Below are 17,041 nucleotides of genomic sequence, written 5' to 3' on the forward strand. Positions count from 1 at the left end.
GCTCCCACTTCTCCCGTTCAATCCGCAGTGAAGGCGCCATGAATGGAGCATGGAAGCGCAGTATGTAGAAGGACTGGGCACGCGTGTGTGTGAGGGGGGGGGCATCTGAGGCAGCATGATGGCATAGAGTCTTCTCGTTACGTGTTTTTGTTTCTTCTGCATGCGTGGCCCTGACGTCAGGGGCACGCTTCTTTTTTTTAGATGCACGACGATGAACACCTACATGCAATCACACACGGATGCGCGCAAGGACAGAAACGATGGCAGCACATGGAGCGGCTGTAGGAACGGGAAACATCTCTTACTGGCTCTTTTTGGAGTGACTGTCCTGCTGCCCTGTAGGGATAGTGTGGCTCAGGGGTGTGCCGCTCGCCAAAACGGCCTGCTGATTTGTGACTTCCTTTCGCGAACTCCTTTTCCTTTTCTCTGCTGTTACATTCTCCTCTCTCACCGAAAAGAGCACCACGAAATGTGCACGTGTGTGGTCTCTGAGGAGCACTCAGACATTTGTTTTGGCGTGTCCGTCTTCCCTGCGCTCCCTTCACGGACACGTGCGGCGGCACGATTTGCCCTCGGTGAGCTTCATCATTGCCACTCAGCTGCACCAATAGGAGCAAAGGCAGCTGAGCACGCAACACACGCGATACGGCAAAGGACGGCAGAAGCGTAGGTGGCCACTTCACCTCTGTATTGCAGCGTTGGCGAAAGTGTTGTTCACTGCCAATCACTCGCTTGGTCGCACGCCTCATCCTCTTTCCTGCATCTCTCCCCTCTAGTGGCTTGACGATTTGTCGACCGGGGGACGCCATGACTGATTCTGTCATCCGCATCAAGCGGTACCACTACATCCACATCTTGGACAACAACACCAACGTCACTCGCACTATCTGCGGCCCCGTGGTCTACACGCGGAAGGAGCACGAGGCATGTCTGTTTGACCCGTGCCCGTGTGTGTCGGTGCCGCCGCGTCACTACTGTGTTGTTAAGAATCCATGCGTGCGAGATGAGGCGGGGGAGGTGGTGTTGGAGTCGTCGGGGCAGGTGAAGCTCCGTCTCGGCGACTCTGAGATCCGCTTTGAAGGCGAGCCTTTTCCCCTGCACCCCGGCGAAGAGCTCGACTGCAAGGACGGTAAAGGTGTGCAGAAGCTGCAGCTGATCCCGCCCAACACTGCCCTCCACGTGCGGTGCGTGCGCGACTTCAAAGACGCGGACAGGCTTGTCGGTGCGGGTACGGAGTGGATGGTGGCTGGGCCACAAACGTACATCCCGCGTGTTGAGGTGGTGGTGGTGTCGGAGGTGAAGGCAACGGTCATCTATCCAAATACGGCCTTGCTGGTGCAGGCGAACGTCGACTTTACCGATCGATGCGGGGTGCCTCGTGTGGCGGGGGAAAAGTGGCTGGTGCGGGCATTGGGAGCGTATCTCCAATCTGTTGAGGAGACGGTCCTAGACTTGATACCGGGTACCATGCTCAGCGACCTCAAGGCGCTGCGCCTGAGCGCCGTGCGCAGCTTCACCGACGTGTATGGAAAGGCGCGGCGGGCCGGGGAGCAGTGGCAGGTGACATTAAAGGACGCACCAGTGCACATTGTTGATGCCTACGAGACTAAGGTAGCTGAGGTCGCCGCCGTCTCACTCGGCGCAAAGGAGTACGTGATCATTCACCACCCCGCCGATGACACCGGCTACAACCGTTTCGGTGAGACGCTTGTGCGCCGTGGCGAGTGCACCTTTTTCCTGCAGCCAGGGGAGACAATGCCGCGCGGTGTTGAGAAGGTGCTCGTGGTCGGAAAGGAAGAGGCACTGCTGCTGGAGGCGGTGTGCGAGTACCACGACGGAGGTGAAAAGCGGCAGCCGGGCAGCCGATGGATGGTGCGCGGCCCTCTTGAATACATCCCCGCTAACGAAGTGAAGCTGCTGGAGCACCGCCGTATGATGGCGCTGGACAAAAACGAGGGCATTTACGTAATGAACACGACAACGGGGGAGGTGCGTGCAGTCATTGGCACGCCTTACATGCTGGATGTCAACGAGGTGCTGTGGGAGAAGCACCTGCCGCTCGCCGTCGAGGAGCTCCTTGAGTCTCCAAACGGCAGCATTCAAACGAGTGAGCGCAGCCCAGGCTTTGTCAGCCACCGCGAAAAGTACCGTATTGTTCGATTCAACGTGCAGCACAACGCTGCAGTGCAGATTTACGACTACCGTAAGAAGCAGCCGCGCATTGTACTGGGCCCAAACCTTGTCATGCTGGCCCCGCATGAAGAGTTCACCGTGCTCTCCCTTAGCGGCGGCGCTCCGAAGGTGCCGAACTCGTTGCAATCACTCCAGCTCTTTCTCGGGCCGCGCTTCTCCAGCGACACCATTGTCGTGGAGACGTCGGATCACGCTCGCCTACGCCTCCGGCTGTCGTACAATTGGTACTTTGACATCGACCGCACCAACCCTAGTCAGAGGACTTTCTCGGTGCCGGACTTCATCGGCGACTGCTGCAAGACCATCGCTAGCCGCGTGCGCGGCGCCGTCGCCGCTGAGGACTTCGACTCCTTTCACCGCAACTCTGCCAAGATTATCCGCACTGCTGTCTTTGGCGTCGACGAGGCTGGCGAGACGAAGAAGAATCTGCGCTTCACCGCAAACGACTTTGTCGTGACGAACATTGACGTGCAGTCGTCGGAGCCAACGGACGAGAAGACGCGCGACAGCTTGCAGAAGTCCGTGCAGCTCGCCATTGAAATCACGACCAAGTCGCAAGAGGCGGCGGCACGTCACGGCAACGAGCTGAAGGACCAGGAGGCCAAAGGGCAGCTGGAGCGGCAAAAACTGCTCGACAAGATCGAAGTGGAGAATGCACGGACAAAGTGGCTGGAGCTGCAGGCGAAGAGCGAGGCAGTGCAGGCGAGTGGGCAGTCCATCGCGGAGGCGAAGGCGCGCGCTGAAGCGCTGCTCATCGAGGTGCGCTCGGAGCTGCAGCAGGCGGAGATGCGGGCGAAAGCGTACCGTATCTCAGCGGAGGCAGAGCTGCAGAAGCTGCAGCAGCGACAAGCACTTGAGCTCGAGTACACCCAGCGGCAGAATGAGATAGACGTTTCCAAGGCACGGGCGGCGGCTGAGGCGGAGGCGGAGAAGGTGAAACGGATGGTCGACTGCATTGGCCGTGACACCTTGGTCGCCATCGCCCGCGCAGGTCCCGAGACACAGGTGAAGCTGCTGAGTAGCCTCGGCCTGAAGGGCTACCTCATCACCGATGGAAACAGCCCAGTCAATTTGTTTGGCACAGCGCAAGGAATGATTGGCGATCCGAAGAAGTGATTCAGCTGGCACTGCACCGCGCATCAGCATGTTGGTCTATCCTTGTGTAACCACGCGCATATGTGCGCCTCATTCCTTTCTGCCCTTATTGTTAGAACGGCTGGGCGGGGTTTGCTCCTGCGCATCCGTCTTTCTTTTCACTGCTGACCCCCCCCCCAGCAGTCCCTTCCTTCTATTTCGTGACTGCCGCTTCCGTGGGCTGCGCGTTCGTCTCTTTCTTTACTCGGCACTGCTTTGAACGGTTACCTCAACAGAGAATGGAGATGTCCGTGCGTGCCACAGGAAAACCATGTCAGAGTGTGCCACGGTTACTTGTGTGTGAGCGTCCTTCTCTTGTTTATCGTTGCTTGTCGTCTCGATGTGTCGAGTAGCCCGACCGGTTTCCCTCGTTCCTCTCAGCACTGCTCATTGCTCGATATATCTTCATTGGCTCTCGTGTTTGTGTGTGTTGGGGGGATGGTGGGGGGGGGGCGCCTTGCCCGTCTCCCCCTCCCCCCGCTGTCTAGGTTCTTTTTTCCTCTTGGCACACCGACCGCCTATGCCCTTTTCGCCAGCTTTCTCCTCTTCCTCTGCTTGACGCGTGCCAGACACAGCGGTGGCGGCAAAGTGGGAAGTAGGCGCAGCTTTCTTATCCGTAACGCTCATGCGCTCATGAATCCTCTTCGCGCGTGTGGATATGTTTATCTCTCTACACCGTAGCATGCCGCATACCGATGGCGTCAGTAGCAGTGGAAGAGAAGCGGAGCCCGACAGATGAGCGAATCGTGCAGCTCCTGCGGCCACCGCACGTGGCACGAAAGGTGCTGTATGCGCAGATTGCGATGTGCGTTTCTTCCACGGAGGATTACTTTTGGGCACCCTTATCGTTCTCCTACCTGGTGACGGACCGATGGGGGATGCCCCAGTGCGCCGTATCTCAGAGCTCAGTACCCCCCCCCCCCACCACCACCACTAACACTCTCTCTGTGTTGGAAAGCCGGGCAGCCGTCCCATTTCCCTGCCACATGCCGAGCCGCTTCCGGTGGTGGCGGTCAGGTCCTGAACGGCGCTGCGTCGGAGCGACCCGCGACCGTGTGAGCGCGCTTGTGCCATTCATGCGATTAGGCCGAGTGCCCGCCTGACTCGAGTGTGTCTCGCCCGGGCCCCCACACTGCCTGCTGATGCGGGGAACCCAAGCCACCCCTGACAGCAGCACCAGGCGCTGTCCAGCTTGATGGGAGCGGGTGGAGGCTGAGCCAGGGGCCGCTCTCGGATGACCGCGTCAGCGCATGTGGTGCAGCGCTTGTCTACCGCTGCGTGGCACCACGCGGACGGGGCCGTGCGACAGGAGACCGACTAGACTGGATTCGGAAGCATGTTGTACGGCGGAATGGACACGCTGAGAGAAAAGGCCACTGGTGAAGCAGCCTCTGCAGAGTTGTCATCTGACTGATGGCGCTTACCTGTAACGGTGAGGCGGTAGTAGCACAGAGAGGACATGCGCGCAAGGACAGTCACATCCGAAGAGGTATGCATGCATGATCTCTACCGAGATGGTCCGTGACTGGAGAATCCTTGGACGAGGTGAGTGACCATCGTGATACGAGTTGTTTCCTCGTGCCTACGGCTTGATGGCTGTGCTGCCGTCGTACTGCCTTGCTCATTCGCTCTTCCTCCTCAACTCTACTCTCTTCTTGTCTTTGCTGCCTCTGGATACGTCTCTGAGTCCTAGAACACCATCACACAAAGGAAGCGTCGTTGCAGAGACAGCAGGAGCACTCGGGCGTTGTGACAACAACTGCATTGCCAAAGCAGTAAAAAGAGAGTGACGCGTCACTGGGTGGTGGTGGTTCCTTCGTTGGTGCTGCCCACGCCACGGTGCGACGACGGAGCGCCCATCGGTTTACGCAGTGGGCCTCTTCCGCACTTTTTCTTTTCTTGTGTGTGCGCGTGTTTCGCACCCTGCAAAGGTTCTCTTTTTGCTTCGACAGCACCACAACTTCCGACGCGACAGGCGCTGCTACCATCTCACCTCCTCCACCCCCTCCCCCTCTGTATTAGTGTATATAGTAGCTGAGTGCTGTCGACCCATCTTCTTCACGTCATCATGCCGCCCAAATATTTGGAGATGTCCTACAATGCGGACATGCCAAAGGACATGATCAAAGAGGCGCAAAATCTTATCATCGAGGCCTTCGAGACGGAGTCCCTCGAGAACGCCGTAGCGACACACATCAAGCGCGAGTTTGTGAAGAGGTACAAGGGCGTGTGGCACTGCGTCGTAGGCAAGAACTTTGGCTCCTTCGTCACGCACGAAATGAAGGGCTACATCTACGTAACATGGGGACAGATTTCGATCCTTCTGTGGAAAACGGTGAGCTAAGAGAGTGCCCCTCTCTTTCTCTGCTTCCTTTTTTCCTCCTACTCGGCAGCTCTTTCCAGCGGCAATCGCGGCGGCGGCGGTTGCACCAGAGTACACAGGGGAAGATAGATGTAAACCAAGAAAATGTGTGCCGTTACACGAAGCAGCGAAGAGAAAGAACGATGGAGGGGTTGTGGTGAGCGATGACGCATTACCTTGCGATACATGTTTTAGATCTCTCTGAGGTGCGACGCGGCCTTCTCCCTCCCTTCCATCTCTTTTACCATCTCCGTTGCGGTGATTCTTCGGCTTGTAAACAAAAAAAGCAAGACAGGAGGTGCCCAGGCAGCTATGCGTGCAAGACTGTAAAGACGAAAGAGCAACGAGGAGTGTGCCGAAACGGTGACCGGCAGCATCGGACACATCCGCTGCAGGCACTGGTGCGTGGGCGCACGGCGCAAGGCGGCAACACGAAGCGGACACTTATAGTTCTCGGTGATCTTGTGGCCCGGCATAGCTGTCCGCTGCCCGCGCGCTGGGAACTGCATGACAGTGAGCTACTCGAAACGGGCCGCCACCGGAGTGGTGGTGGCATTCTCCTTCCGAGCCTATTGGTGCAATGGAGTCACGCTCCCTTTGTGGGTCTCTGAGGATCTCGCTGCCCACCTTTAGGGGCACCTCCTAGCTCTGCTGGCCGTGCAGCCCTCCTCCTCATGTGTGTCGCGAGCGCCAGTTTACGGCATCTACTCCTCTGTGTCTTCGTTTCTACCTAATCACCCCTCAAATATTTCGACCTTCCTTACCCCCCCCTCCCCAAATTCACGTTGGCTCCCTCTCAATCACCGCTTCCCACCCCAACGCCTCACACACGCCTACACAACACCTAGCGCACGCACCTCTTACCTGAAGGGGCGCACGTAGCTGAGCAATCACCTAAACGCAGACGCACGCATTCAACGAGTGCATATAATGGCGGGCAAGTTCCGCGGCGATGTCGGCAAGCTCTCAAAGCCGAAAAAGAGCAAGGCAGCCAAGCGGGGCAAGAGTAAGAAGGTATCCGCCCTTGTCAAGCGTAGTCCCAAGTTAGCGCAGGACACTCTGCAGAGTCGCATTGCTGAGCTCACCAGCCGCGAGAGCGCCGCACGTGCTAACATCGGCGGGGCGAAGGCCAGCAAGGAAGCGGTTCCTCCCTCCGCAGGGAGGGTCCAGGTCGGCAAAGCTGCATTAGAGGTGGTGGGGAAGCGAAGGCGAGAGCGTGTGGTGCCGGAGAAGGATGTGCCGGTGCAGCGAAGCACAGCAGAGGCTGTTGGTTTGAAGATCTTGCACCAGGCCGTCAAGAGCCAGAGCCACGGTCGACTGCTACCTCATCAGAACCGCCACGACTATGAGTATCGCCTCCGCTCTGTTGCCACCATGGGCGTAGTGCAGCTGTTCAACTCACTCGCGCAGTCCCGAAAGGCGAGCGCCGCTTTAGACACCGAGAAGAAGATGACGTCGGACAAGGTGATGGAGAAGAAGCAAATAGTCTCGAAGGAGGTCTTCTTGGCGGCATTACGCCAACCGCAGCAGTACTGAATCTTCCTGCGTGCTGTTGCATGCGCACCTCTCTCTCTGTTTGCATCCCTGAGTCGGCGTGGGCGCGTTTTCCTCCTTGCCGCTGTGCTATATTGTGCCCCTTCTCTTCTACCCCGCTGAACGTGCGTTGGTGGTCTTCCCGGGCTCTGAGGGGGAGGGGGAGGGGCGAAAGAAGTAAAAGAGAAGGTGCGAGATTGGCGGTGGAAAGAGGGAATGAAGTAACAACGTGTAATCTTCGCGTGACCGGGGCATGCGGTGGCCCTGTTCCGATCTTGCCTTCTGTGTGTGCCGATGCACGACGCATTCGTGTTTAAAGAATATACAAACACACGTAGAAAGGAAACACAAAACCACGAGGAGGCCTTTAGGCGGCGCCGCAGTCGTGCCCCCCCCCTCCGACCTACTGTCTCAAGTGGCGACCAGCTCCATGTGCACACAAACGGTTATTTGAGTGGATAAGTGCACGCCACTCTGTAGCGGCGAAGAAAGGCGAGCGGCTGCGCTGTGGTCTCCTCACCACTTCTTTCTGCGCGTACACGACCGTCTCCGCAATCGAATGGCTGCTCAGGGCTTCTTCACGCCGTTTACTTGGCGACGGGCACCGAACGCACAGGCATAACCGTCTGTCTCTATTCGTTCTTTTCCTTGCCTTCTTTCCTCTTTTGTGTGTTCTGTCGCCATCTTTTGGTGAGCTGGTTGCACTGGTGCGAGCCGTTTCACTGACCCGCTTTTCCCCCCTCCGTCTCCTCTTGCACACACACACACACACACACACACACGTTCTGTATGAATCTTGACGGGCGGCAAAACGGCTGCGGCGGACGATGCGTTTCACCGCCTCCCACTGTTTGCTAGCGCGACGCTGAAAGTTGCTTCACCGTCTTGCACCCTCTCTCCGTATTTACCGCGTTTCTCCGGGAGTCGCGCTCTCGGGCGCTATACTTGCTCAGTACCGGGAAAGCGCCGACTTTCACACTGCCTCCTCCCCAAAGAAACCTCCGATCACTCACACCCACATACACATATACACGTAGTTCACAGCTGGCATTCTCTCCTGCTCCTACTGCTACTGCTGAACTATAGAGGGCTTTCACGTGGTGCATAGCAGACGTGCTCCAGCCATCCATAAGACTCTACCCCCCCCTCCTCCTCCTCCTTTCCCCCTCAACCACCACTGTTGCTCAGCCTACTGTAGGCCATCGGCAAAACGCCTTCGCCTTTTCGTTATAGTTTTTGGTTACTGTTTTCCTTCTTCACCCCACTGCTCTCCGGTACACCTCTATCCTTGGCCTCGCCTGCTTGCTTTCGTTCCCTTCCGTTTTGGTGCTTCTGCTCTTATCCCCGCCCCCTCTCTGTCCGATCATGTATCGCCCCAACGTCTGTGTCTTTCTCTTCAATGAGAAAGTGGAGTTTCTTGGATGTCAGCGCATGAGGTCGGATCATTTCCAATGCGTGCAGGGTGGCATCGAGGCCTGTGATGTGGACATCAGACTGGCCGCACTGAGAGAGGTGGAAGAGGAGATCGGACTGAAGCAGCAGGACCTGACTTTTGTCCAGGAGATCCCGCCACCGAACGGGGACCCGATGAACTTTGCCTACACCCTCACCTCCAACGCCAACCTGCGCCGCTTTGGCTACGTTGGTCAGAAGCAACGTATCCTGCTCTTCTTCACCCCGTCTGACAGCATATCGAAAATGGTGCTCATCCCTCCTCCGGAGCTGCACGCCTCGCAGGAGTTCCGGAGGGTAGAGTGGATGCCGATCGAGCAACTCATCGCCAAGTCCCTGCCAGAGAAGGTGCACATTTTCAAGGTCGTTGGAGAAGTGGCACCGGGAATCGCTCGCGCCTTCTTGAAGAAGAGGGGCCTCCTCGCTGAGCCTCAGGGTGAGTCCAAGTATTAGTGCCGAAAACAAAAGCATAGAAGTGCAGGCGAGTGAAACATGGGTGATTCTGCCCTGTATTGCATCGCTGTGGGGGCTGGTGCATTCCTCCTCCCCCCGTCTTGGCGCACTCCCTGAGGCGAATGGGAAAAGTGCCCTTTCAAACGAAGTGTGAACGAAAAAAGCCTTGCAGAATAATAGAGTTGGGAAAAAATGAAGTCAATACCCCCTCCTCCCTTTCTCGCCATGCATACCCTCCTGCAGGCATCGTTTTGCGGACCTGAAAGTGGAAAAGAGTGCGGGACGGGGGATCGCCTTGTGGCGCGGATGGGCTTACACCTGAGTGCGTTTGCGGAGCCTCTGGCATGACTCCACCACACCCCCTTTCTTCATCTTGGCTCTTAGCTTGGGGGGTGCTTGGCTCTCTGGTATCAGGGTGCGCCAAGGCACTGGGAAGGCGGCAGCAACGGTCGCATGGCGTCCTAGCTGGGCATCTTATCGTTTTCTGCGCGCCCTCTTTGTTTTTCTTTCCCCCACATACTTCCCATCTCCTACACTCCTCTGTCTCGCTCTCGCCGTCTTGGATCTCTTCCCATGCATGCTCACACGTTCACATTTGCCGCGTCCCATACATGCACATGCACACACTCGAACACATAATGGTACGCATCCATTCACACACCTGCATCACTCTATGTGTTTCTTCCACGTGTATGTGGCCCATCATCGATCACTGCCCCCCCCCCCACTACCCTCGCCTCGAACGGAAGCTCTCACATCTTCTTTTTCTCCCAACCGTCTTCATTGAAGGCTTCACTTCGTATTTTCTTCTTTCGGTTCTTCCGGCTCCTCCGCAGCTGCCCCCCCCCCGCCCCTCTCCGTCTGCCCATATTGTGTTCGCTTCTCTCTCCAGCACAGCCCACTGAGCCACAGTGTGTGTCGCGGCGCAGCACCCCTCGGCGGTTGGTCACAGTGTATTCTTATAGAGTAAAGAACACACACACACACGACCGCCTCCCCCCGAGTGTCTCTATTGCCTGCCTTCTTCACTACTCCCTCCCTGACCCTCACAACACGACACGTTCTTCTCAGCTGCAACGCTTACGCACCTTCATCTCTATTTCTTTGGTTGCCTGTCGTTCTTCTTGGTAAAGAGTCGTCCTTGCAAGATACACCATCGCCTATAACGCGTGCACATCACATACAAGTAGCGCACCGCACACCTCTCTGCTCTACCCCTTCACTGGAACGCTCCATCTCACACAGAAGCATCGCTCACCTTTATTCCGCCGGCTTCCACAACACGAAACCAAAAGAAAACCGAAGAAGGAAAAGGACAACAAGAGACCCCTCGCGCCTTCTCTCTCGCACACACACTCTCCCCCTCTCCTCTGTCTAGTGTAGCAACGCAGTGCCGCACTGCCGTGACACGCTCGACAGACGCGCCTCTTTACTTCCTCGCCTGTTTCACAGCGTCGTTGGCTTTTACGCTCTTTTTTATTGCTTTGTTGTTTTGTGTCCCCGCTACGCACCAGCCGACGACCACTCCACCCCCCCCCACACACACACCCTGTCCTCCCCTCCTCTCTACTTGTGCGTGAAGTGGGACTCGTGATTTCTGTTATGCATATCAGCGGCAGCTGCCTGCTGCTGCTTGTCAAGGTGAAGAAGTAAATCCGGAGCTGGACACCCGCCTCGACGCCTCTGTCGCTTCCCTTTTTCAGCTTCGTGTCCACTCTCCACCGCATTCTCCTGCTGTCCGCTTCACCGCACTCGTAGCGGATAAGAAGCGCCGCTTTCGCTCCTCTTCTCCCTGTGCACACTTGTTGTTCACCTTCATCATGGACCCTCCTTCAGTCCCGCCGTCGCCGCAGCAAGCGCCGATCGAGACGCCTGGCGGTCACCACCACGCCGTGGCGCTGCGCACCGAGTCCTCCATCTCGCTGGACACCATCCAAGCAGTCACGATCAATCGTGAGAAGCTATCCGAGTGGCACCACAAGATTCGTGCCAAGCTGTTCCCGATGGTGTCCGGTTTCTTTGTGCGCTGCCGCGTGGAGGACTCGGTGGATGGGCGGGCACTGTACAAGGTAGGTCGCATCAAGAGCCTGAAGCCGGACTGGTCCGTTGAGCTGGACCTCCTCACCACTGATGAGATCCGCGCGGGCCGGAACAATACCAACTACGACTGCATCAGCAATGCGAAGCTGTCTGCCGCAGAGTGCAACTCGTGGCTCGCTCGCGTGTCGCCAGACTTGCTGCCGGATATCACCTCTACCATCTACCGCATGGAGGAGCGCATGCACATGCTGGAGGCCGTCATCTTAGCCGAGCCGGCCTTCCACAGCCGCCGCCGTGACGAGCGCCGCCGTGATGAGCAGACCACCTCCAACGCCCCACAGCTGCCGGAGAAGTACGTCTTCTCCCAGAATGTGCTGCTGTGCGAGGACGACTACGTCAGTCTGCCACAAACGGTCACCATTGTGGACCTCTTCCAGAACGCGGTGGGCCCGAAGGGCGTAGCTGAGCCGGACACCCCGCGCGCCGGCTGTGCGCCGAACACGCGCTCCCGCGTCGGCGACGAGGCAGTGGCGAGTCACAGCACAATGATGCAGCTGCAGGACATGCGCAACTATATGAACTCGCCGACGCAGCCACCAGTGGACCCGACGCGGCTGATCGACATGATCCGTCGTGCCGCCAACCCTTCGCACAACAGCTTCACCTACGACAACCTGCCGGAGTTCTGCAAACTGGTCATCTCCGTGTGCAGCATGTGCCGTGAGGTGGTGGCGAAGGAGCCGCTGTTCGTGCACCTGAAGTCTCCCATCACCGTCTTTGGCGACATCCACGGCAACTTTGCCGACATGGGCTACTTCCTGGAGAAGGTGATCGCCTTTGACGACGTGATGCTCAAGTACACCATGCAGAATCTTCTGTTTCTCGGCGACTACGTTGACCGCGGCGTCTTTTCCCTGGAGTGCGTCATGTACCTCTTCGCCTTGAAAGTGATCAACCCCGCCAAGGTGACGCTGCTGCGCGGCAACCATGAGTCACCCGAGGTGAATGGGGACATGGATGTCTACGGCTACAGCTCGTTCAAGTATCAGTGCCTCGACAAGTTTGGCCGCGATCGAGGCATGGATGTCTGGGTGGCAGTCAACGAAGTGTTCCAGTACTTGCCGGTGATCGCCGATATTGACAAGAAGATCTTCTGCGTTCACGGTGGCCTGCCGCAGTACTCCGGCGGCGAAGACAAACGCCTCGAGATTCTATCCGACCCGAACTTTCCGCGGATTCCGGTGGTGCAGTGCGCGGACCCCACCAACGTGGCGCAGCGCATGATGGTGAATGACCTACTCTGGTCTGACCCGGCGCCGCCAGACCAGCAACTCGACCGCTACGGCTTCGGTCCCAACCCCCGAGGACCGGATATCAAGACGTTTGGCTCCCGGGCAGTGGACATGTTCTGTGAACGGTACAACTATCAGTACATTTTTCGTGCGCATCAGGAGAAGGCGGATGGGCTACGGCTGTCCGACAATGCCCGTGTCGTCACCATCTTCTCCACGTCTGACTACGCCGGGCACCAGAACGGTGCGGGCTGCATTTTCGTGGCGAATGGAAAGATGCGGATGGCCATCAAGAAGCCGCAGCGGCAGGAGGTGCAGCGAGAAACAAAAGGACCAGTGTCACCGCGCACGCTGTCCAAGAGTGCGCCTGGCTTTGTCGTGCGCATGAAGAAGCCGCAGTGAGGCGGTTCTCGCCACCTCGAGGACAGAGCGAGAGAGGGAAAAGAGAAAGGCCTTGTGGTGCGTGCGTGTCTTCTTCTGTCTCTGTGGTGTGAGGGGTAGGACAACGTGGTGGGGGGGGCGGGGATGCGTGTTGATGGGACGGCGAAGGAAGACGGCGGGATTGCCGCTACCCAACAGCTCTTTTCTGCACACGTGCACCTCTCGCGCGTGCAGTGAAGACCTACAGCAGCTCTGCATCCCCGTTTCCGATCGCACAAACACCTGGCCAGAGCGTTCACAAGCTGTCTCACCACCACGCCACACCACGTTGTCCGTCCCCCCACCCCACCCACTCACCCTTTTGTGCCTTCTACATCTTTTCCTCCTCCTACTCTCGCTTCCCTTGATCCCTGAAGACAGTTCTCTGTTCTCCCCGACGTTGTCGCTGTTTCTACATGTCTCTTGCACGGTTCCTCATTGTTGTGGGCTCGTGCTTGTCTTGTCTCGCTCACTTATCCAACTCGTCTCCGTATTGCACGCGCATGTTTTCTTCTCGCTTCTCCCACTCTCCCGCCCTGTCTGTGTTGCACATTCCTTTGTTTTCCTTTTCCGCAACTGGATGTCACGTGCTTCTGTTCTGTAGTTTCTTTTTCTTTGCCCTGGCTGACGGGCCGATGGGGGACGCCTCAGTGCGCCGTATCTCAGAGTCCAGCACACCCCCACCCCCACAGTGCCTGCTGATGCGGGGAAGCCGAGTCACCCCCGACAGCAGCACCAGGCGCTGACCAGCTTGATGGGAGCGGGTGGAGGTTGAGCCAGGGGCCGCTGTCTTCTCTCGGATTTGAGCGCCGTTCTGCCGCCCCGACTCGGTGCCAACGGGCGATGTTGAAATGTTTGTCTGTTTGTGTGGGAGGAGAGAGGCGAGTAAGGTGGGGGTTGAGGATGGCTTTTTACGGGGAAGCATGTGCTTCCTCCTGCGCATGCGTGCGTGCTCCTCCTCCTCGGCCTCAGATGAATGGGGCGCATATGTCGTGCAAAGAGGAGCCTCCGAGGGCGAGAGAGAAGCCAGTAAACGCTGAGGACTCGAGCGGAGGGCGGAGTGGAAGCACAACGCTACGTGAGAGAAGAGGCAGAGACCCGCACAGAGGGGGAGCACGCGCCAACGACGACGGCGAGCCCAACACGTAACTACGAAGCACGTATAGGGGAAAAGTTACCGAGGCAGAGATGCACATGTAGGAGCGTGTGTGCTTTTCTACTTTCCACGTGTGCGGTGGTCCTCGAACCGGCTTTTACGCAAATCGAGCTGCAGGCATGTCGTTGTCGCCAGGGAGACTGTGCAGCTCTCTCGTGGTGGTGCGGACAATCAACTGTCATCGTGGCGGCGTTGGTGTACGGAGGGATGGCTGCATTGGTTTACGCTGTCTGCTCGGGTACCTCCTCCGTCACGCTTTACGGTCTTCTTTGTGTGTTCGCGATGGCATCTCGTACTGCCGCTGTGTGTGCTGGCCTCGTCGCGCGGTGTTTCTTCGCTGTGCCTTTTTATTTCTATATCCAGAGACACCGCAAATATCCTTCACAAAGGCGTTCGCCTGAGTTGTACCTGTATGTGTATGTGTGTTGTGTGTGTGTGTGTGTCGCCTGTCGCCTGTCGCCCATCGCCTTCAAGTCTCCGTCGTCCTCCTCCTCCACCCGCTTCATCGTCTCTCGATGTGGTGCACCGCCTCGTGGGCGCATGGACCTCATGCCGCTTTTTCTTTATTTGTTTGCCTTCTCTCGACTTCTCCATTTCCTGTGCGGGGGGACCTCGCCCCCTCAACGCAGAAATGTGCGAGTGTTGCTGTCTGTGTGAGAGGGAAGAAGGGGATGGTGCGTGTGCTTGCATGCAGGCGCAGGGAGTGGACCATGCCTGGGGAAAAGGGCTAGCGAGCGCGTGCGTGCGCGGAGGCCCAGAGTGGTCCTGCTGAGGCTGAGAGAGAGACGGTCGGATGTGGGCGCCTCTTCCCTTACAAATCCGCAACACTCACCACTTCCTCCAGCACCTTCACCCTCACCCTCCGTCTCTTTTTGCTTTACTTTATTGCTGTCTTCCATGAGGTGCGGGTTGTGCCCCAGCCCATCCTCGTTTCGTTTGCCCTTCCCCCGTCCCCCTCTTCTTGCATTCGCCTTGGAACAGTAGGTCGAGGAGTGAGAGAAGTGGATGGTGGAGTGCAGTCGTGATGATACTGTGCGTGCCCGTGTCTTTGTGCTTTCGCATGTTTCTTATCTTTCCATCAACCCTGACCCCTTTTCTCCCTCTGTATCTCCTTGATTGTGTGCTTCTCATGTGTGACGCCGTTGCCTGCGTGCCTGTGTGCCTGTGCCCCTCTCCGTCTTGCTGCTCGGTCGCAAGAAGGGTAAGGAGGAGAAAAGATATATATAGAGAGAGAGAGCCACTTTATCATGCGTGTGTGTGTTGTGCATGGGTGCGTGTCGGAGAGGAGACGACAGCCGATGCCGGCGATGTCAAGCTATTTCTCTCGAATTTGAAAAGAAACACACGAGTAGAGACGCCTCATGCTCACGCGTACGCGCTCAGGGAGACATACACACGCTGCAAGGGGCGCAGAAGTGGCATCGGGAAAAAGGAGGCTGCGGGAGTGGGATGAGGACTCTGCACCGCCTCTCTGTCGGCCACCTGCGCCAACAGCGATGCTGGAAAGGGCGCATTGGGAAGCACCGAGCATGAGAGGCGCAATGCGACTCACCCACAGCTCGCACGCATCACACGCTTCGCGAAGAGGTCCAGACGCGTCATGTTTGGCACGGTTGCCGTTCTGTCAGTGAGAGGCTGCGTAATAGAGGAGGAAGCAAAGAGTATGACCGAGACTCCTCACCGCCGCTACCGTCAGCGTCGCTGTGATACATGCTCCGGTGCCTCTCCACTTGTCCATGCCTCACTGCTTCTTTCTCTCCTGCGAGTGAACGCACACATACACGGATTTGACTGCTACTACCGCGGAAGAGTGCGCTTTTCTTAGGTGCCTCAGTGCTCTTCGGCCATATCGTCCCCCTCCCATCCCTCGCAGCCGCGTGTGTGTGTCTGCCTGACGAGTGGAGGATCTACGAAGGAAAAGGAGAGAGAAAGAAGTGAAAGGCCTTTGGTGCCATCACGCTCGCCATGCATACGCGTGGACTGCTGCGCTTGCAGTTTCTACTCAACACACCGTTCGACCACCAGCCCATCGCCGTTCCTGCCGTGCCAACGGTGCGATCCGTCATTGAAGACATCATCCCACCGCGGTCAGAGCTCAGCCGGGTGGATGAAGTAGGATTGCTCTTGAAACACCTCCCCGCTGCCTGCGACAAGTCGAAGCAACTTCAGCATGACGCGGAGTACGCCAGTCGCTACTACCGCGCCCGCTTCAACCGCGGCTCCCAACTGCAACTGAAGCACGCGAACCACATCGCTGCTGCGTCTAGTCCCGCCGAGGTGCAGCAGTGGGCACGCAGCCGCCTGCACCCAATCAGCGATCCCTTCCAGTGCCAGTAGAAGCGATTCGCGCTCCGAGCTTTGCGACAACGCGCCACAGGACGGACCTCTGCAGAGCTCCCCTGCTCGTCGTGCATGCATGGACGCGCCTTCTACTGCCACGGCTGCCGAGGGCGCTACAGGAGACGGACGTGTGAAGCAGAAAAGAGTCCGTTCCGTTGGCGGGGTACCGTGACTCGCTTCTTTCTGAGCCCCTCCCTCCCTCCCACACACACACACACACGCACACTCTTTCCCCCTCAGCAGGACGGGTAGTTTGCAGGGGAGGAGGGAGTAACTGGACACGCTCACACAAACACAAGCACATGAGACAATATAGGAAGAGAAGAGGAGGTCCAATGCACGCGCTTTACCTCACAGCAACGCATCATCATCTCTCGCTCTCTCGGTCGGCTGTACGGCGGTGTTCTTCTGAGCGGCGGAGGTGAATGGGCCCGTCGGAGCGCAGCTCTACCCACTCTTTCTTTTTCGTCCGCCGCCAGATATTTGTCATTCGTCTGCTCTCCTCTCTATGTGTCGTCGGTTTCGCTGTGTTACCTCTCTGTCTCTCCTTTTCTACCCTTCGCCAACCGCACCCCTCATCGTCTTCTCTCTTGCTGATGCAGCTCGTGCCTCGGGGAGCGTGCGTGTGAGTGGGCGTTGATGAATTTATTTGCTCCCCCTTTCCGC

At 57.7% G+C, this 17,041-nt stretch overlaps 6 protein-coding genes across 6 annotated transcripts; all 6 read left to right on the forward strand.

Moving 5' to 3' along the window:
- Nucleotides 1-807: 807 nt before the first annotated feature.
- LMXM_05_0060 (putative major vault protein) lies at nt 808-3,309 on the forward strand (the record flags this gene model as incomplete). Its single annotated transcript, XM_003871845.1, has 1 exon — nt 808-3,309. One exon carries the CDS (start codon nt 808-810, stop codon nt 3,307-3,309), a length of 2,502 nt encoding a protein of 833 aa, XP_003871894.1.
- Nucleotides 3,310-5,395: 2,086 nt separating this feature from the next.
- On the forward strand, nt 5,396-5,671 carry LMXM_05_0070 (putative dynein light chain; the record flags this gene model as incomplete). Its single annotated transcript, XM_003871846.1, has 1 exon — nt 5,396-5,671. One exon carries the CDS (start codon nt 5,396-5,398, stop codon nt 5,669-5,671), a length of 276 nt encoding a protein of 91 aa, XP_003871895.1.
- Nucleotides 5,672-6,619: 948 nt separating this feature from the next.
- Nucleotides 6,620-7,225, forward strand: LMXM_05_0080 (conserved hypothetical protein; the record flags this gene model as incomplete). The annotated part of the gene is made up of 1 exon (XM_003871847.1): nt 6,620-7,225. The coding sequence occupies one exon, from the start codon at nt 6,620-6,622 to the stop codon at nt 7,223-7,225; it is 606 nt and encodes a 201-aa protein (XP_003871896.1).
- Nucleotides 7,226-8,587: 1,362 nt separating this feature from the next.
- On the forward strand, nt 8,588-9,127 carry LMXM_05_0090 (conserved hypothetical protein; the record flags this gene model as incomplete). Its single annotated transcript, XM_003871848.1, has 1 exon — nt 8,588-9,127. One exon carries the CDS (start codon nt 8,588-8,590, stop codon nt 9,125-9,127), a length of 540 nt encoding a protein of 179 aa, XP_003871897.1.
- A 1,820-nt stretch (nt 9,128-10,947) lies between these two features.
- Nucleotides 10,948-12,861, forward strand: LMXM_05_0100 (putative phosphoprotein phosphatase; the record flags this gene model as incomplete). The annotated part of the gene is made up of 1 exon (XM_003871849.1): nt 10,948-12,861. One exon carries the CDS (start codon nt 10,948-10,950, stop codon nt 12,859-12,861), a length of 1,914 nt encoding a protein of 637 aa, XP_003871898.1.
- A 3,139-nt stretch (nt 12,862-16,000) lies between these two features.
- On the forward strand, nt 16,001-16,372 carry LMXM_05_0110 (conserved hypothetical protein; the record flags this gene model as incomplete). Its single annotated transcript, XM_003871850.1, has 1 exon — nt 16,001-16,372. One exon carries the CDS (start codon nt 16,001-16,003, stop codon nt 16,370-16,372), a length of 372 nt encoding a protein of 123 aa, XP_003871899.1.
- Between the last annotated feature and the right edge of the window lie 669 nt (nt 16,373-17,041).

This window comes from Leishmania mexicana, chromosome 5 (genome assembly GCF_000234665.1).
Source record: "Leishmania mexicana MHOM/GT/2001/U1103 complete genome, chromosome 5".
NCBI classification, from domain to species: domain Eukaryota; phylum Euglenozoa; class Kinetoplastea; order Trypanosomatida; family Trypanosomatidae; genus Leishmania; species Leishmania mexicana.